Source organism: Myodes glareolus, chromosome 12 (assembly GCF_982192425.1).
Source record: "Myodes glareolus chromosome 12, mMyoGla1.1, whole genome shotgun sequence".
Classification (NCBI taxonomy): Eukaryota; Metazoa; Chordata; class Mammalia; order Rodentia; family Cricetidae; genus Myodes; species Myodes glareolus.
Genome location: NC_142037.1, coordinates 77,040,948 through 77,062,738, shown reverse-complemented (window position 1 = coordinate 77,062,738; position 21,791 = coordinate 77,040,948). Strand labels below are relative to the sequence as shown.

The following is a 21,791-nucleotide window of genomic DNA, read 5'->3' as shown; positions in this document are numbered from 1 at the left end:
ATTTCAATGTAACTAATATTGTTCAAAGTAGAGTTTCATAACCAATGCATTCTAATTCTCTCATAATTTCTTATATTTCAACATAAAGACAGGCAATACTACAGGATTTCACCTATCAATACATCCATGACAAAAATAGAGAAAATGCGATTTAAATTTCATAGGATTTTGTCCATAACTCTGACTGCTTACATGGATTCCATGCTGACCCTAAAGACACCAGGTAAGTGTAGTACAAATAATAAAAACCCAGAGACAGAAATTAGGGTTCAACCCAAAGCCCAGATAAGCAAGACAGCCAAGCCACTATAGAAGTCTTACCTCTACAAAGCTGGGTAACTGCAAACTAACTAGACTAAGCATCTCCTCCCATTTTATAATCCCTCTGGTCCTGGGATTAAAGGCATGTGACAAATTCCCTACTACTGAAATTAAAGGTGTGAGATACCACCACCTGGATTTGTTTCTGTATTCATCTTGTGTAGCCCAGGATGGCCATGAACTCACAGAGATTTGAGAGATTCTGTCTCTCAAATCCTGGGATGTAAGGTGTCAACTTTGCCTGACCCCTAGTGGCTTTAGCTTTGCTTCTGGTCTATAGGCAAGATTTATTTATCAAAATACAAATAATAGGCCATTATACGTAAGATATAGTCTACCTCCCTCTAACAATTTCTAAAGCTGTAGGATCTGTATTTTGACCAACAACTTCATCAGAAGAATTCTGAATTTTCTGAGGGCAGGATAAATCTAGGGAAACAAGTTAAAACACCACCACTGACCTCTAACATTCCTTAAATCTTACCAACAGCCCCAAACAAGATCCCTTTCACTGGACCCAATATTTTTGCCCTTAACTCTGACAGCTTTAACAGAGGCCAGGATGATCCTAGGAACCACAGGTCAGTTATTGCCCAAAAGCAGCTAAAATGTCCTACTCCCTATAGCTGACCCTAAAGACTTCAACTGCACAAAAGACAAATTATTCCCACCTCCTTGAGCACAACAATGGCAGAATAACTTCCATTATTCAGGAGGTCACACTGTTCTAGAAATTACAGAGACCAATCAGGCAGGCAGAACACCAGAGGCTACATATGTACTTGGAACCACAGAGGAAATGTAAGCTTCAAAAACCCAGAGATCTTGCAGGCTGCAAAAATCCCAGCAGAGAAACCCTACTGGACCTGAAGACTTGCTAGTCCCAAAAAATCTTGTCCACTTGGAACGGAAGACCAGAGAAGAAACAGAAATGAAGGGAAAAAATATATCAAACATGGATAAGCTTAGAAACCAACACCTAAATTGTTAATCATCCAAAACTCACATACCTAAAAATAAGTATAAGAGCACAGTTAACAACAGAAAGGGCACTAAGAGAGCTGAGCTATCCTACAACAGCAAGACCTGAGTGCTGTGGGACAATGGTCTTGTACCCTGCAAAGATTTGTCACTTGTATTGCTTTAATTAAATGCTGATTGGCCAGTATCCTGGCAGGTGGAGCAACAAGAACAGGAGAATTCTGGGAAGAGGAAAGGCTCAGTCTGCAGCCTTTACCCAGATGTAGAGGAAGTAAGATGGGAACGCCTCATTGATAAAGCAACATGGCTAAAACAGACAAGAATTATGGGTTAATGTAGTGTGTAAGAGTTAATAAGAAGCCAGAGCTAATAGGCCAACAAGTTTATAATTAATGTAGACCTCTGTGTGTTTCTTAGGGACTGAATGACTGTGAGACCAGGCAGAACAGAAATCTCTGTCAATACCTGAACTTTCCAAAGCAGGTAAAGCACAAGAAAACAGCCTTAAAAACAACTTTATGAGTATGACAGAGGTCCTTAAATAGGAAATGAAAAAAATCCCTTAAGGAAATTGGGAAAAATCAAACGAAAAATTGGAGAAATAAAAAAATCCCTTAAAGAATGCCAAATATATATTAAGAAAAAAAAACTGCTGAGGGAAATGTTTCAAGATCTGAAAGTCAGAATAGAAGCCACAAAGAAAACACAAAAGGGAGGAATCCTGGAAATGGAAAATCTGGATAAGCAAACGGGAACTACAAATGCATATATCATCAATATAATATGAGAGGTGGAAGAGAAAATCTAAGGCACTGAAGATATGATAGCAGAAATAGATTGTTCAATCAAAAATAATGTTAAATTTAAAAAGTTACTAATACAAAACATCCACCAAATTGGAACACTAAAATATAAAAAGAATGAAAGAAAGAAAGAAAGAGAGGTAACAATCTAATATCTGTGGCTATCTAATATCTGAGGCTAATAACCCATATGAAATTGTCATTTTAACCTAGTGATAGTAGTGTCAAAACAGACCTAAACAATAAACATGTTGTTCTATGTTATTAGAAATATCGCACTTTGTTATAGCAGCAAGTAGAAAACTAAGGCATGCCTCAATCAGACAGGATTTGACATTGGATGAACACAATTCAATTAATGTCAAAAAATAGGGAACAGAAGAGTTCTAGCATGTCATTTTTATTCATAGAGTAGAAGGAATGTCCTTGAGATGGCATCTTTTATCTACATGAATTATTTCAAGACCAATATGCCAAAGTTTGGCATCATTTTTCTGTAAACATAGAGTAACAAAATTTAATATTTTTTTCGTCTTTTAGTCTCTTAATAGGACAATATTTCACAGTCACTAAAATCTTAAAGAAAGAAGATGAGAGAAATATAAATCACCCTTTTAAGTAATAAATAAAACACATGATGCATTCATATACATAATATATTTATTTTATATAAAATATAAAAGAAGCAGTTAAATTTATACATACCCATACTACACAGAGAGAGAATAGATAGATAGATAGATAGATAGATAGATAGATAGATAGATAGATAATGATAGAGAATCATAAAATGTTTGAACTCGCTTATCTTGTTCTGTATTTCTCATTGATTCATGACTCACACAATTTCTTTAGTGTATATGTGTTTGTGTGAAGTGTATAAAAGTGTGGTCTGTCCACATCCACAGATTTGAATTCATGATGTTATCATTTGCAGATGTCTTTCTTCTTTTGCTTAAGATCTGGTGGTTTCTTTTTTGTTTTTGTTTGTCTGTTTGTTTTTGGTTTTTCAAGACAGGGTTTCTCTATCACTTTGGAACTTGTCCTGGAACTAGCTTTTGTAGACCAGGCTGGTCTCAAACTCACAGGGTATCCATTCAAAGAGAATAGGTTCCCCAAAAGCCAGTACAAGCAGCAGGGATAAATCCAGGGAGATGGACGAAAGACAGAGATGAGAGCAAGGAAAGAGATATCGTGATTGAGGAAGTTATTGTGTGCTTAGCAAGAAGCTTGACTCTAGAAAAATTCCCAGGAATCCACAAGGTTGACTCCAGCTAAGACCCTAAGCAATAGAGGAGAGGGTGTCCAAACTAGCCTTGCCCTGTAGTCAGAATGATGAATATCTTAAATACCACCACAGAACATTTCCATAGAAGATCTAGCAACTGATGGAGACAGAGGCAGAGACCAGCATCGGAGCACTGGACTGAGCTCCCAAAGTCCAGTTGAAGAGTGGGAGGAATGAGAATATATTATCAGTTCTTATTGATTATTTACAATTATGACTAATTAGAACAATTTTGTCACAACATTAAACACAGATCAAATGTACAGAATAACTTGAAGGGTTGATGTTCATTATGTATTTTTAATGCCACCTTTAAATTTTTTAGCATTCTGGCCTTTTTTTCTTAAGGTCCATTTAAATATAAGACAGAAATTGCCCCACTTCTAAGCTCGGAGATGATCAGAAACATAAAATATTTGAACTCACATCTCTCATCCTGTATCCCTTTTTCATATTTGGCTCGAGCACTATGATGGGAAACAGGCAGAGTGAAATGCAGAGATTTTAATGTTCCCAACACAAGCACAACACTTAATTTCAAGAACCAGTTCTGTTCCAAGCTTATTTCTGGCATAGGGTTTGGAATGATATTACATTTCCTCATTTTCTCCTCTGTTTACTGTATTAAACCTTCCAGAATGCTAGGTATTTTTATAGAAGGCTAACAAACTAAACTTTTCTTTAAAATATGTACATGAATTTTACATTTAGTGTTTCTTCTTAATGATGTAGGAATTATAATAACACAAAGAACATAATGAAATTTTGAAAGAGTTTTAAGTTAATTTTTTCTTTAAAAACTATGCCTAAACTTTGCTATGAACTATTACGCTAAGTTTGTATTTCACAGCTACTGATTCTGACTGTTTTAATAATTGAGCCAGATAGCTGTTCTTAAGGTAAATGTCCCACATCATTCCAAAAAGTCACAGGTATATGGAGAGAAAGACTGTATTCATGGGTGGATATATATCTTATGCTCTCTAAAAGTTAATGTGGACTTATTTGATGTCATCTGCTAGACTGTGTTTTCCACGTTTATATTCTTAATAATCAAAGTTCAACAACAGAGATCTAAATGTAGCAAGAAAGAGCTGGAGATAAGGACATGGTCGAGCAGTTGAGAGCAGTGCTGCTCCGGCAGAGGCCCTGAGCTCAGTACCAGAGCTACATTGCTTTTCTTGTAGCCACCTTAACTCCAGCGACAGGGAAATGTGATGCTTTTGGCCTCTGAAAGCATAGCAATCGCACCCAAATACATACACAAAATTAAAAATAAGACAATTCTATAAAACTGAAATAACTGAAAAGAAGTTAAACAAATTAAAAAGCCTAGACAAATACAGAGCTTTGGTTGTACTCCTCAAAAGGCTCTTGTCAACTTAAGAACACCATGAATGAACAATATCCACCAACTGCTGGGTAAATAGTTTTTCAGGTACTCTTGGTGCATATTCCAAGATACATGAGATCCTGAGATATAAAATAAGACACACATCTAAAATAATTGAATTCATAATACTCTCTTCTCTAGCCACAATAAAATCAAGCCAGACTCCAATAGGTGAAATAAGTATATCCTGAGACTCTTCAAAAACATGGGCAATACACAGTACATAACACACTTTTTATGAGCCATGCATTAAAAACAAAGTCCCAAGTGAAAATAAAAATTCACCAAGGAAATGTTCAAGTCTAAGATAAAATAAGAAATGGGTAGAATAATAGACAAATTCTAACTAAACAATTTATTTTCTTAGTATATTTTTAATCTATGTTCAATTGTTTTAATAATTAACTTGATTTTGTTTATTTAATCTGATCCAAAATGATCTTTGTGAGTTAATCAGGTTAATGAAAGGCTTTTGAAATTGTGTCTTAAACTTAGAATCATGTTCTTGATCTCTGAGCACTGCTACAGGTACAGAATAAGTGCTGGCTAATTCTTAACGTCATTCACAAGCTCCTTGGCTGCTGCTACTGCTGAAATACACTGAATGCTTAGATGGTGTCACACATGGGACTATTTCTACTTACTAAGTTGTTTATTTTAAATGTCATCCTTTGATATTCATAACTCAGCAAGTTTTTCAAACTCAATAACAACTGTTATTGAAAGCAAACTCACCTGGTGTTTGACTAATGTTATACTTCATGGGTTAGTGAGTTCTGTAACGTTTATGCATTATGTCACCAGCATTATTTCCATTTTCAAATGTGAAAAATTTGGAGTTTCAAAATTGAACATATTTCAAAAGGTTGTTCAACTAAAATTGCAGGGTCACTTGCTAATTCATAGGTTTTCCACCCTAGTTAAAGTTTATAACAACCAGACTAGATTTAGGTCAAGGTAAAACTCAATATGTTTATCTAGTTGTTTATCTGTTTTCATTTTATTTTATTTATTTAGTTTTTATTTTAATTTATTTATTTATTAAAAATTTCCACCTCCTCCCCTCCTTTCATTTCCCTCCCACTCCCCCCACTCCCACTCCTCCTCCCTCTCCAGTCCTAAGAGATCGCAGGTTACCTTGCCCTGTGGGACGTCCGAGACTCCCCCCTCTCCCTCCTGGTCTAGGAAGGTAAGCATCCAAACAGACTAGACTCCCAAAAAGCCAGTACATGCAGTAGAATCAAAACCCAGTGCCATTATCATTGGCTTCTCAGTCAGCTCTCATTGTCAGACACATTCCAAGAGTTCGGTCTGATCACATGCTCCATCAGTTCCAGTCCAGCTGGCCTTGGTGAGCTATTAGATCAGTCCCACCATCTCAGTGGGTGGGCGTACCCCTCGTGGTCCCTCCTTCTGCTCCTCATCTGGACCTTGGGAGCTCAGTCAGTGCTCCAATGTGGGTCTCTATCTCTACCTTCATCCATTGCTGGATATGCAATGATATTGCATATTGGTGATATGCAAGATATTCATCAGTGTGGCTATGAGAGTAGGCCAGTTCAAGAACCCTCTCCTCTGCTGGCCAAGGACCTAGCTGGGGCAAGAGACTTGGCTCTATAGGGGTTTTCATTTTATTTTGACTCAGGATCATTATTGGCAGGCTCAGCTCACCATCTTCCTATTTCAGCCTTTCTACTGCTAGATTCGTGGGCTGTGAAGGCCCACAGGTGTGAGCCTGTTCCACCTTGACTGGAGGTCAGAGAGTTTGAGCTTATTTTTGCTCTTTCAAAGTTTCTGACAACAGATATGGCTACAAACAAGAGATTCAGACATAGGGTGTGGTTAATTAGTAAATTTCGGTATGGACGTGAATCCATTCCACCTGGACTAAAGATCAGAGAATCCAAGTCTCTTCCCTACATCATGTTAATGAAGTCTGTTGCCTCCACCTCTGCTTTTGAAATAAAGTATATACACATGTGGAAAATGAAGGATTCAAGGTTCATTATTCATTGAATGTCCCTGCCGATGCTGTTCTGTAATTCTGTCTCTTATTTCTGTCATATCTCTGTACCTTTTGCTTACTAATCCTAATCCTCTTGCTCCTATTCTGGAACATATGAATCCTGTTGAGGCTGGGCTTTGGCAAGGGGCTAACAGCCGAGAACTGCCATACTCACATCTAGTTGTGTCTCTGGACAAATGCTTTATTTCAGAATGTCTTCCATTTTATCTGTACAATAAAATGCATCTTGTTTTTTAGACTTACTCTATGAGTTAGGAATAAAACTGCAAATGCTATGTTCGACATATAGAAAGTGTTATGCAAATATTAGATGCTAAGTTTAATTTCTAAAATATGTTGACAGTCACGTCTTCTCTTACTGGTTCACAACACTTGCCTGCTATCTTAAAACATATCTTTTATTAAAGCCATTTGTGAATTAATGTATCAATTAGCTATTATATCAACTCGATATTAGGGGTGTTATATCTTCTAGATAACAGACAGAGAGGTGCAATTCAAATAACTGCAATTATGTCCCTTTATTTTCCTACCAAATGAAACTTATGTTGTTCTTTTCTCTATTTGGTAACTTGCATTTATTCAATACATATTACATATAGTCAATATATCAGAAAATAACAACCCATTAAAGGGCAAAAGCTACATATTTAACTAGCTTTAATCTAAGAGAAAGGGGAAAGGAGAAAACTTAAAGGCAAAGTGGGTCCTGTGATTCAGGTCCATAGCTTAATATGGAGAAGGTAGAGATGGGAGGATTATATATGCAAATTCAGCCTTGGCTACACAGTGAACTAATGCTAACCCATGTTAGTTAAACGCAACCAGGTCTCAAAATGAGAAGTAAAATGGGAGCTGATGATGCAGCTTAGTGCTTGAGCATTTGTCTACAATGCTCAAGGGTGTAAAGTTATAGGTTCAATCTTCAGTACCATAAAGCATAAAAGTTAAGCAAAATAAATAAACATAAATATATAAAACACATATTATAATACAAATTAAATACAGATAAGTAGAACTAAAATGTATTTTAAAGTAAGAAAGGGAATAGAAAAGGACATAACCCCAAATAGTGTAGTAAGTAATTTTTCACAAATGTGGCAATTAAAAATGTCTTAAAAACATGTTTAGGTTATCCTTATAATTTTGCTTATTATTTTTCTTGTTTAGTGTATTTTTATTAGAGCTTGCTGTTTGTATCAAGTGATCTGTTTACAAAAATGGGTAAGATAATTTTATTTCTGTTTCAGGCTTAGAAAATAGACCTAAATTTGTCCTCCTGACATATAATCAGAAAACTGAGAAAACAATACATTATTGTTTTTCATTTGGAAAATGTTTCAGTTTGGAAAGTAGGCAATAAAATTCTGTGAAGTGTGAGGAAACATAACCAAAGTGGTAGGCTGTTGATTTCCTTGGCTTTCTACCTGAAATAAGCTTCTGGAAAGCGATCCTGGAGTGAGATTACCAAAGAAAACATAATGATGTGGTTATTGGAAGATACAAGACCTGTTTAGGCAGGAAGATGCTGAACCCATAGAGAAAAGCCAAAGCAGGGAACAATCGGGAACCTTTCCAGAAAAATCCATGGGGATGTCTTACTCTCTTTGGCTGAATACTAGGTCACATATAGAAAGGACACAGAAACGTGTGAATATGTGTACAATCATGTCAGTGAAGTGTATACCGAGACACCTCACAAAAAGGAGATCTCAAAAAAAAAGGAGAGTTCATTCGAAAAGTCTCTAGAGATTCTATACACTGCTAGTGTGAGTGCAATTAGGTAGAGGCCAGTCAGGATCAGCGCTACGGACATTTACAAACAAGTCTAAAAATCCACATAGTGTGTACGTAACTCACATGTTTATCTCAATAAAACAGAGAAAAGTACAAAATCACATTTTAAGAAGACAAACATATTTTCCACTTGCCACCACATAATATTGATTAATATTTTCCAGATATATTTAAAAAACATATGAGTTTACTAAAACTTTTCTATTCAGCTTTTAGGAAAACAGCTCAACTGGGTAAATATGAAGACTGCTCTTTAAGAGAAGGTCATTATCACTTGAATTTCATTTTCTTTTTTCCTTGTTGAAATAAGGTCTAAAATCATTCAGGTTGGCTTTGAAATTTCAGCAATTTCTTGCCTGCCTTCTAAGTTCTGGCGTCATAGTGATGTCATTACATTTTCTTCATTTCAAATTTCAACCATAAACATAAATTTCTATTAGAATAATGGTAAAGATAAGTAAATTCTAGAAAATAAACCCCCCCAATCCTAGGAGGGTTACCTGTTTTTCAGTTTGCCAATGAAGTCCCAAAGTCCCCAAAACATTATTGTCAATGCTCTTGGTTATTCCTCTGTGTTTGAAGAGAAAAATTCTACTGCTGAGGACATGTCATTATTGAGTTTTAAAACATGAAAAAAATCTAGTTGCTGGAAGCTTCATGTTTAGCTAGTTTTAGTAGATATGAAAAGTACTTTGAATGCTCCCAAACGATCAAAGGAATCATCCATCTCTCCCAGCTTTGTCCTTTGCAGACTACAATAAGGGCTGGCCTGACAAGATACCTCTACTAGTACAAGAGTGCTACAGATGTTACCATCACCTTTATGATTGGATTTAAGGTCTTATCCATGAAATGGAACCCACACCTCTCACCATCAATGATAACAAGAATCTATTGTCATAGGCACATGGGAGAACCCGTTACTATTGTTTTGCTATCTAGACTTAGTACAAAAGTAACTCCTAATGACTTATTGTTATTTGCATATATCAGTGAATCCATCAGTGCTTATGAGATGAGCTTTATCTTACAGTAGATGCTGATTAACACGGAGTCACACAACTGGTCAATCTGCAAGAGAAAGAGATTGTATAGTGCTTAGCCCTAAATATGAAGTACAAATTAAACCCTTACTCCAAAGGAGGAAGATAGATGGAAGGATTCTAAGCCAGAGGAGATAGATCAAGTAACCAAGTGTTTGGGAAACACAAGAGGGCTCTTCACCTATGAACTTACAGTGGTTATGACACCCTGTATAACATTCAGACAAACTCAAGCTAAACAGAATCCCAACAGGGACAGGGGGAGGTATAAATAAAATCCCACCACTACCTGAAGAGCCAGTGACATTTTCTGCCAGGAGAGGGTGAGTAAGTTTGCCTTAAATGTGTGAACTCTGGTATCTCTACTATACTGCAGGACAAATCCCTACTCTTAAAAGTGGCTGAGCAACAGAAACAAGACTGTATGGGTTTAAAAAAACAGAGTGGTTAGGGAGGATTGGAATGTGAGAGTGGACTTGGGAGGAGCTGAAGTGTTATTAAGAAAAATTCACAGAATAAAATTCTCAAAATATTTATAAAATATTATTTTTAAGATAACAAATTCTGTCTTTTAGAAATCAGTAAAGGCTTTATTAATATGATTAGCTATGAGGCAAATGAAGACATGATTTATACATACATGATTAGAATCAAATAGGATTTCCCTTTTAAATCATGCAACTTGTCCTAGTCATTATGTGATGTGTAAATAAACAGAAATCCTACCATACATTGAGATTCAGATCATGAAACCAGATATAATTACTTTTGCTGGAATAAACTGTATACATATTGCCTAACTGAATTTTATGGTGCACCTTTATCATATTAAATGCCACAAGAAAATGATCTATAAGACACATTTAATTATGAATACTTGATTAAGCAATATGAATAAATTCAATTTTTCAAAGTACAAAATATAACCTTCAAAATTATATCAGCTACAATATTATAAAAATGGACTATGTGATAAAACAAAATTAATTAACAAATGAGCAGACCATGAAAAGTCAGACAACTTGATTGCTCTCCCAGTCTATAATATATGAAACTCACAAAATTAATTAAAGAATATGCCTTGACTAGATTTATAAGCATGTGTGTTTGGGGGGGTCCATCTTCATTGTTTTAATTGGGAAAACAGAATATTTGCTAATGTCATTCCTTTGCAATAATACTTTGGCATCTCAAGAGCTAGACTTTCTGGAAATAACTTAAATGAAAATGTTTCCTAATACATTTGACCCAGAATCATGAGTTGCCTTGGCTATGACTCTACATTCAGAGAGGAACTAAAACCTAATATAAGACAAAAGTAAGGCTGAATCACTTTTGTGCAAGACAGAATTTCAAAAACTCTTCAGGCCAGACAGAAATCAATACTTATTTACTTTTTGGGAACACACAATTTCTCAGCCCCAGTGAGTACTAATTGCTCATCACAGAAGTACATAGTGTCCAGATAAAACAACCTGAGTTTGTACAGGAAGCACAAAGCCTCACATTGCACTGAAGAGGTTTAGTTCAGTCATTGACCCTTAGTGAAAACTTTTGATGTCATTCTTTCTATTGCTTCAGAAGACAGAGAACACTTAGTTCATTTCCCATTTCTTCTTAGAAGCCTTGAATATGGTGTTCTCATAATACACATGTTCTTAGGCATGGGGTTCTCTTCAGCAGGTTGAACTGGAGTTAGTATTTTATCTAATGAAAATATTAGAAAAGAAAATGTTTTTCATTGAAACCGTGAGGTAGTGCTCATGCAAGGGTTTTCATTGTTCTCTATAGTTATGTAGCTTTTGATCAGGCTACTTGTAACTTTCAAAAACAGAAAAATACAAAAAAATAAAATCCTACATTTGTGGAGGTCTCTCCTCTATTCAAAATTTATTCAGTGCAGTTGGAATTCTTTCTTTATTAAGGGTAAGGAAAACTTATATACTATCACAGGACAATAATTCAATCATTTGTTGAGCAAGATTTGTAGACTAACTCTATTGCAAGTTCAGGAGACATAGCAGTAAACATGATTTAAATTCTTCTGTTTTTGAGATTACATTCTAGTGACAACATATTGGTAATCAGATTATATACATTTTAATGTATATATGTCCATATATAATGCAAGCATATCGATAGATAGATAGATAGATAGATAGATAGATAGATAGATAGATAGATAGATAGAATTAACTGTGGAAGGAGCAGCACAGAGAAGAGAAAGGGGGAAATGACATTTGTCCTCAACATCTAACATTGAAAACACAAACTTGGTGTAATAAACCTAAAAGTTATGTACATAGTACACACATATGCACACACATAGACACACACACACAATAAAATCAAGAAGGTTTGGGAAAGAAAGGAAGCAAAAACCAAGGAAATTCTATATGTCAAAGATGTCTGGTCTGGGAAAATACTTTTGAGAAAGAATGAGCTTCTAATTTGTAGCTTAAAGTAAATAACAGTTGATGTTGGAGATGACGTAGAATAAAAGAAACACTGGTGAGAGTGAAAACACATACAATCACTATGGCTTTTCTTCAGAAAAAAAAAAAAAAACAGGAATTATCTACCTTAAGATACAGCTATACAAATACCCAAAAAATTCTCCATCCTACCACAAGGATACTTGCTCAACCATGTTCATTACTGCTCTATCTATAATAGCCAGAAATTAAAAAAAAACAGTCCAGATGTCCATCAACAGAAGATTAGATAAAGGATTGTGGTTCATTTACACAATGGAGTATTATTCAACTGTTAAAAATGGAATCATGAAATTTGTAGGCAAGTGAATGGTAAATGGATGGATGGGTATAGAGAAGGGAGGGCATTTAAAAGGTGGTATAAAAATCTAGTATAGTAAAAACTGCCTAAAATATATGAAGGTGATCATATTGAAGTCTCCAAATAATAAGGGAAAGAGTCCCAACTGGCCATCTCCTATCACTCAATGAAACTTATAATACGGGAACTGGGTTAAATCCAGTTGAGATGTTGGCCAAAAGGGTCCCATGAAAATCCCCAAATAATCCAGGTGGTTGCAAAGACAATAAGTTTCTTTAAACAAACTGACAGAAATGTCACATGGCTGAACACAACACCCATATAACTCATCGAACATGGAAAGGCCAAGGTGGTGCCTAGATAGAAACTTCACCCTCAAGATTTTTTGCCTTTATTTTGGGAAGGTACTCTGCATTTTATCAAAAGTGAAATGTCAATACAACCCTGTCATAAAACCTCTACTGTCTGTCCTACCTGCTGAGTACACTAAGACAGTAATGGCACAAATTCTGTTGGAGTAACAAAACAATGTGTGCTTTGACTTAAGGTTCACTCCATCAGATGAAACCCATACCTACACCACTTGAGTGTCCAAGAATCAGATACTAGATAACCCAGAGACCTAGGGTAATACCAAATATTACTGCTTTTAACTCCCAACGATATTATGCTAAACTCATAGATCAGTCCCTTATACACCCATCAATAGAGAAGCTTCATCCTGCAGTAGATAGAAACAAATACCTAGAACCACAACTAGACATTTTGCAGATAGACCTTGGAATACACAGCTCCACATGGGATTTCTTTATCAAATCCCCCCCACACCTTATGCTTCAGGTAATGATGAAGAAGAGGAGGAAGAAAGAATGTAAGAGCTAGGGTTGTGGAGGACACCAGAAGTACAAGGACCTCTGAATCAAGTGAGAAAATCTCGTATGAACACACAGACTGAAGCAGCAAGTACAGGGCCTGCTCAGGTATGTATTTCTGCCTCTGTGTGTATATGTTATACCTGTCAGTTTTGTATTTATATGGGAATCCCGAGTGTGAGAATGAATGGGTCTCTGATTCTGTGCCTGCTCTTGTAGCCCTTTTCCTTCTATTGGTTTGCCTTGTGAAACTTTGATGAGGTGTTTTTGGTTTTATCTTATTATATGTTATTTTAATATTTTAGTTATCCTTTAGAAGCCTGTTGTTTTCTGATGAGAGAGAGGAAGTAACATATCTTAGTGGAAGGGGAGATGGGGAGGAACTGGGAGGAGTAGAGGGCAGGGAACTGTAATCAGGATTTAATTCAATTTTAATATTAAGAAATATTATTAAATAAGAACCTGTGTAACATGAGGGCCAGCTTGTTGGGGTTTCTGTCCCTCCTGGTACCCCAACAGCCGGCAAGCAACAAAGAAAATCACACACAGGACTCCACAAGGTTATAAACTGATTGGCCCATTTGGTCAGGCTACTTATTAGTTCTTATGACTTATCTTAACCCATTATTCTGATCTATGTTAGCCACACGGGCTCAGTACCTTTTTCAGCTGTCAGCTTACATGTTGCCTCTTCGGTGGTCTGCGCAGGAATGGCAGAGGAACCTCCTTGCTTCCCAGAATTCTCCTGTTCTCATTGCATCACCTCTACTTCCTGTCTGGTTTTCCCACCTATACTGCCTGCCTGGCCAATCAGCGTTTTATTAAAATATGATTGACAGAATACAGACAATTCTCCCGCATCAAACCTGTTACCTACATTTTCTGTTTTTAGAACCTCATCGCTTAACATTACCCTAGCTTAATCTTCTCTCTAAACTTTATACAAGGGCACAGAAGGATGGGACTGAAAAATCTTCTCCAGTGTGGCTTTGGGTTAGAGCTTATGATGCCGTTCTTCTAATGTCTCCTTATTTATAACCATTGGCACAGACTTGCATGAATAGAGCAAAAGTTTTTAGGGGTGTCCTCATATCTGTAGGAGATAGTCTGTCATTACATAGTATGTAACAAAGAATCAAAGTTTTGAGAAAATAAAGCCAAACCTGCATTTCTCTAAAAGAACTTCCAAGAAAATGTACTCTGTGAGAAAGAGATTTATCCTGTAGCATGCTGTTTCCAGTTCTAGTGACAGTCCTGGGATGTACTTTTTTGGAGTTTTCTGGGAGTTTTCTGGAAACTCCCAGAAAAGAGAAGACGGAACTTTTAAGTTTTTAATTTACTCCGAAAGGAGAGAGATTGAAGAGGACTCATTTAGTCTCCTCACAGAGCACGGGCAGTGGTGTGATTTTCCCTCATTCAGTAGCTGCGCTGTCTAAACGCTGAGATGTGACATTTTGGGACACTCTTTGTTGCTTTTTTGGATATAGTAGTCATGAATGGTCTGTTATTTCTACTTTCCTGTGTGTTTTCTAAGGAAAGTGGACAACTCTATTACAGTAAAGAAGGATTAAAAGGGTCTGTTATGTGTATTATCAAAATCAAGAGTTAAATATTTATCATGCTTTTCTACACATATAACTCACGTACAACTTTGACCTAGCTGGCTTGAAATACTGACAACTGGTCATGATTGGTTAAATGTTAGTATGGACACATATATTGCATAGGGAACACAACCCTATTTTTTTTTTAACTCGAGAAATCAAAGAACTTGCACTGAAAAAAAGATTTTCTGTATCAGACTGCAAATATCTGACATTGTTCTCCAGGATGGGAAACGAAGTAGTTGCCTTCCATACTCAACTCAGCAATTTTACTCTGCAACTTTGAAATGGTGTTAAAGACCTCAGGATTTCCCACACTGATTTCAGCATTCTCAGATGTTTTATTCTTTGTTGTTAAACATTAGCATAGCAGGCAATTGCAGTGGCTCAGAGGCAGCTTACAACGCATCTGCTTAGACTCACTCCACTGGCTTTTCTGAGCTTCTGCTTACTGAAGAGAGAACAAGTCTGTTTTCTCTTTTGTCAGTGGAAAGAACTACGAGCTGGTGGCATTCTTTGTCTTCACTGTTTGAAGAAAACTTTGAATACATGTTTATATGCCACCTTCCTATCACATGTATTTTTTGTTGACCATAAAGAGAAACCTGAATACTGGTATATGTGCTTTCTTATTCTTTGTGTATATTCTTACTCTCATTTTTCCGTGTGCCTATTTCTATTTTATTTTTGTTTCTGTTTTTGTGACATAGAACTATAAAGAATGACTTTTCCTTTAAAATATCTAGAAAAATATTCTTAATGCCTTCTTGGCTTATTAATTCATTAAAGCATTACTTTCTCTTTGTGAGATACTGTGACTTACTGATGGCTACCTGATATAAATTCTGGGAATTCTGTGTTCTGCTCTGAGTTTGAGAATAAAAAGAAGACATTTATTTCTTTTTCAGGGCAGATTAAAATGTCTTTCTGGGATTCAAGGTGAAAATACATTAAGTAGCCGAGAACAGCAAAATTAGTCATTTTTCAGTTGCTCCACGATATGTAATGCCTTTGATATACGCGCAAGGAATTTTATGGGGAGAGCCGGTGCAGTATAGCAAAATGGCCTATTCTACATTTTTTAACAATAATTTTGGGATGTTCTGCTACGTCTTCTGCTTTCCAAAAATCTATGAACCACATTCCCAAGTTTTTTTTTTTTTAAAAAAAATATAATGGATGCCAAACCTAAAACCTAGGAAGATAAAAATAATTTCCATCTCATTACCAGATGTTGGACATATCACCCACAAGGCAGGAACTTCTGGGGGTCATAATCCTATCTTTGAAAGAGGGAGCTGCAGACTTTTAAACCCCTGATAGCGTTTCTTTTACTTACATTACTTTATTTGTGTATTTTCATTCTCAGAAGACTTGCCAGAGAAAACATCAGTGGGCAAGCTCGGGTCTCTCAACCCAGGAGTCATTCCTATCTGCCAATGGAATATGAAAAGCATGAGAAGGAGGATCGTGAACTGAGCATGCTCAAGAATGCGCTTGTTTCTACGGGTGATGATGAATATAAATGTTCTCTGAATCTACCCTCTCTGCCTCCTGTCTTTAGGCAGACACTGCTTTGGAAATTATTCTCATAATTCCCCAGGCTTTCCTGACCCACTACAAATAATGCACCGTACATCATTCAGTTATCATCTTGTGCATATTGGGCTTCAACTGCCTAAAGGAATGAACACATTGTGTGTAGTTACAGAAAAGCTATGGCCAAATGCCACATAGTGATCCTTCAGCTGTGTGCGGAATGACAGTTATTGTAAGACCATATCTAAAGGACTGATTTCCCATTCCTAACTTGTGAATATTCTGTATGATATACTCACAATGGTGAAATTACCTACTGACATATTCTCTGAATTGATTCTACCTTTCTCTGACACACACCCCTGGAAGCAGTTCAATTTCAGCATATCTATTTCAAATTTTGGTCATCATGCAGACTGTGAAAGCACAAGCTTTCCGTGACTTAGCCTGAATGTGAGCATCCCAGCTAAACACCTTGACTAAGAAAAAAAGCATCAAAGAATTCAGTATCTAAGTATCTATATAAATATTATTTCTCCCTTCTTATTATTACAATAAAAAATTATTTTAAAATCTAACAGTTTTATAAATATGGTTTTATTATAAAATTCAATACATACTGAAAAAACGAAATTAATTTCCATAATACATTTTATATTAAATTCAGTTTTTAATATCAAATTTAAAGATTTTTGACTTTATTCAGCATATGACTTTTTTCTATAAAATTTTGTGTAACTTGGATCTCACAGAGTTATATCAGCAATCTTAATATATTTTGGTTCCAGTCAGCTAATGTGTTATAGTATATAACTTTCTAGACTAGGTGATAGGTATATCTGAAGGGACAATATTTCAAAACAGTCATACCATATGGATATTCATTACCTGAAATGCTTGGAATTAGAGTTTTAAAAGCTTCAGATCTTTGATATTTTCATATATGTTATATTTCAATAAATTGTCTTGGGATATATCTAATGTTAACACTAAATTTATGACTCTCATCACATACAAATAGTCTGAAGATAAGTTTACACATTTTAAAATTTATTTTGTTCCTTAAACAAAGACTCATGTGTGAGACCATATGTGGAATTCTCTGTTTGTCTTACTGGTATTCAAACATTTTCTGGTTTTAGAACTTTCAGATTATTAGATATGTGGGTTAGGGATGCTCAATGTGTATAGGTGGGCACTTAATCTGCAATATAAATCTGACATAATATCTGTACTTTTATGCTGAGATACAAGTTGATCCTTCAAGTAAGTCTTGGCATTATGCATTCTTTCCAACCAAACTTAAACATGTAAAATATTTATAAGATAAAACAAAATATTTTGACCATAATATGAGCTTTGGAATAGTTAATTTTAGCAATATTGATGGTTTTCATGAGCTCACTTGAGTGAGGACAAGAAATAATTTCATTGGCGAAGCACATCAAATATGGAATAATACTACTGACAATTTCACCTCAAAATTTAAAAATAAATAAACTTAAACCCTGTTAGTATGAAATGTGTGAGGCTGAATATGATAAAAGAGGAGTTCTGTTGTGACATTCAAGGAGCATATATTTCCCAAAGTTATGGAGTGTAACTGGCAATATGTTGGGTGTGGTGAAGACTTCAGGGTTGACAGAGGTCATTGCTTTATTTGCCTCCTACTGTGTGGCTGTCATGAGTGGTTGGACAAGACATAGACAACCTTAGAACCTTTGGAACTGGCACAGAATGCACCATTGCCTAGCCTTAAATATTTCTTTATTGTCTCTTTCTCAAGAAGAAAATTATAAACCACATGCTTCCTCTGAATTTCAGCTTATGATAGGTACCAGAAAACTCTACTACTTGGCTTCTGCTCCCTTCCAGTACCTAAAGGAGTGCCTTCCTTGATCACAAGCAATGTGATTCCCAGAGAATTGGGCTAGTCACAGGACCCTCAGACAACATGTATGTGATGATTCAATGACAATGAATTAATATCTTAGGAAAATAACTCACATCTAAAGACAGCTAAATGGTAAACAAGCAGAATGCCAATGAAACACTGACGTTCCTACAGTCTTTCCAAGGATAACTACAATTTTATGAAAACAAATCATCAATGTTGTACTATGTTTTACATTAATGACTCACTTTCAGCCTAAAGAATGTTAATTTGACTAATAGCAGAATCTTAAAAGTTCATAGTATCACCAATCTTTGCAAGTATCTGTTTTCTCTATCCCAAGGTGGTACTACTGGCTTTTTAAACCTCGTATACAGAGCTTGTGCTCCGTATCTCTAGAAACTTGGCCCTTCACAGAAGCACAACTGACAATTACTATGGGAGTAAGAGAAAGGAAAATGGTACATGGGAACAAGGCACTTTGGCAGGTTAAAATGGATGGCTGCTACTATTATCTTTAAAGCTTTTACTTGTGGATTATATTCTTTAAAAGGTTAGAACTGATTTTATAATGAAGATTGAAAGCTCTTGAGAATCGAGATTGTATCACACAGATCACTAGCCAGATTTCAGTTCCATAAAAATACCATGGAATAGAATCAAGACTTTGAAATTTCTTGTATTAATTAGCAATTTTGGTCATTGAGGTTTTGATGTAACTCTTTGAATTTTCAGGTAGAAAATGACATTTAGAGAAGTGTAAGCATTTCAGTGTTGAGGCAATAGAATACAGGGCAGTGGTTAATCAGCAGCTTTATTTTATGATAAAATGATGTAATATATTTTATTTTACATATAAATATATGTAAAATCCAATTAAGATGGTCTACGTGAATCTTGGTAAAGGTGCTGAGATTTTTAAGCTATTTCAAGCTTAGATACATAGGGATTCAATGCTTTCATTATATTACTGAGTGTTTATTTGCATTTGGGAAAAGTTGGTGTCTATATTTAATGTATTGTGGGTGAAAACCATCATACATCTTCATGATAAAGTGTCTTTGAGCAAAACACAAATGAGAGCTCTGAACAAGTCATAAAGTAAAAGATAATTCAGTAACATTATGTCTTTTTAGATTTATTAATTTATTTATTTTACAAGTATGAGTGTCTTGCTTGTGTGTATATTTGTGCCCCATATATGTGCCTGGCGGAGGGAGAGGTCAAAAGAGGGCATTGAATTCCCTGGACCTGGAGTTCTGGATGGCTGTGAGACATATTGAATCCTAGTACTCTGCCAGAGCAAGAGAAGCTTTCAACCACTAGGCTATCTCTCCATCCTCCATTTTCAGGAGAATAAAATATGCTGGGTGGTGGTGGTGCACGCCTTTATTCCCAGCATTTGGGAGAGAGAAACAGGCAGATCGCTGCGAGTTTGAGGCCAGCCTGATCTACAAGGGCTAGTTCCAGGACAGACTCCAAAGAAATACAAAAAAAAAAAACCCTGTCTCAAAGACAAAACAAAAGAAAATACAACTTTTAAAAAATTTGTCGTTGTTCTATCCTTCCTTAAGTGGCATTGAAAATAATGATGCAGCTGTGGTTGGAAGAAAATGAAAAATAATTGAGTAAGGCCTTTGTGAGTTCCTAAAAGCCTAGACAGCTACAGCGGTCTTCTGTAGGCAGAGGATACACACTGAGGTCTGTGCTATAATGGGAAGAGAAACTAGTCCGTGCTTAGTTTTCAATTCCTTGGTGCCACACAAGCTACAGGAAAACTAAAGACCGTCCTTAACCATTCCATTTAGTTATGGATGGGTAAGAAACTCTTGAAGTGCTAAACTCCTAAGTTTGAAGACAAATTCATCCATAGCCTTCAAATCATTTCCAACGCTTTTAAATTAATAGTGAATTTCAAAAATATCAGTCGTAACAAAAGAGAAAGACATACGAATAACACAAGAGAAAGTAAGCAGCCTCAGATAAAGCAGCTCTCAGGCAGGGAGAGGAACAGAACTATGCTTCAATTCAAATAGATAAAAGATCACATATTTTGATAAATAACAGAAGATTAAAATAAGATATAAAATATTGATCGTAAATTAAGTCTAGCATGGAAAAGCACATTAAAAAGAATAAAATAACTGATGGATTGTTTTGATATTAGATGCGACATTGCTGAATAAAAAAAGTATTGACCTGGTAGATCAGTCTGAAGGAAAGAAGAAAAATAAAGTAGTGCTAGGGGAAATAATCAAGAAAAAAGCAGGAAAGACATCCAGAGAAGTCTGAGAAAGTCTACGTATACACTTATACTCTTAGAGGATAAGTGAGGAAATCTGGCAGAGAGAATTAAGCTTTAAGCTTCATCAAACTTGTTAAGCATCAAGATTTATGAAGACTTTGTCTTGTTTTAGCAAGACAAATCTTGCTCAAGATTTATGAAGTTTATAAACTTTATATGGGTTTTAAAACATATTCTACCTTCTTATAATAACAAATGAAATCCACAGACAAAGCAGACATAAAGTATAGATCTCCCTCAGAAGAGTGAAACGATAGTATGTAAAATATCTCGCCATAATCATGAATGCCAGAAGATACTGAAATACCAGCAAAGGGCAGAAAAAAAGTAACCATCAACTTGACATTTGACACCTTGTGAAAATAATCTTAGTAAAAATGACTTCTCAGTTCTATTCAGTATATCTTTCATGATACTAATTTTCATATAAGTCCAAACCATATTAACTATCCCCTAAAAACTGTGTAGATGAAGAAGACAGTCGAGTGTATGTACCCTTGTTATCTATCTATGGGTCCGTTGCTATCATTGGCTATACGGCCTTCAAAAGTCTTCAAGTGCTACAACTCAGGGTTGCAAATGTGAGCTCAAGGTGGCCTTAGCAGTAACACATAGAGAAGTTAATAATTTGTTCAAAACCATACCATGACTATGTGATGAGGCTCTTTCATCTCATACAGAGGCTCTGCATATTAAAGCACAACATTCCAAAATCTTTCTTGCAGTCAGAACCTATAGTGACTTACTGATCTTAGTACTGTGTGAGTAGTAATTGCTTTTGGTTTAATAATAGTAAAATCATACTACTATTCCAGAACAAACCAATATACAGCTTCAGATATCTCTAGCCTAGTCAGAAATGATAACTCAAAAGTGAATATGGGAAATAAAGTAACCTCAACACTCTTGCTAACAAAGATATTTCCTAAGTGTTTTATTTTATTTTAGGCAAGGCTCTCCATGAAATCAGAATCTTCTTTTCTTAGTCTTCTGACTCCCAGGATTTTAGGCATCTATTTAATTCTTCTTGAGTATCAACTGACTTAAACTTTCCAAGAATTCTGTTGATTTTTCCCATTGTATGGATCAGAGAACAAAAGCATAGTTATTAGATTGTTAGCGCTATGGT

At 35.7% G+C, this 21,791-nt stretch overlaps 1 protein-coding gene across 2 annotated transcripts in view; it reads right to left on the bottom strand.

Annotated features, from left to right (window-relative positions):
- Positions 1 to 21,791, bottom strand: part of Gpc5 (glypican 5) — a 1,239,739-nt gene that overhangs the window by 738,154 nt on the left and 479,794 nt on the right. Inside the window, exon 7 of one of the 2 annotated variants that reach the window (XM_085698197.2) lies at positions 8,656 to 9,680. The exons of the other annotated variant lie outside the window; for it this stretch is intronic. Coding sequence (XP_085554323.2) covers positions 9,618 to 9,680 — 63 coding nt within the window. The 3' untranslated portion in view covers positions 8,656 to 9,617. Of the gene's footprint in view, positions 1 to 8,655; positions 9,681 to 21,791 lie in introns of those variants that run through there. 2 annotated transcript variants of the gene reach the window in all.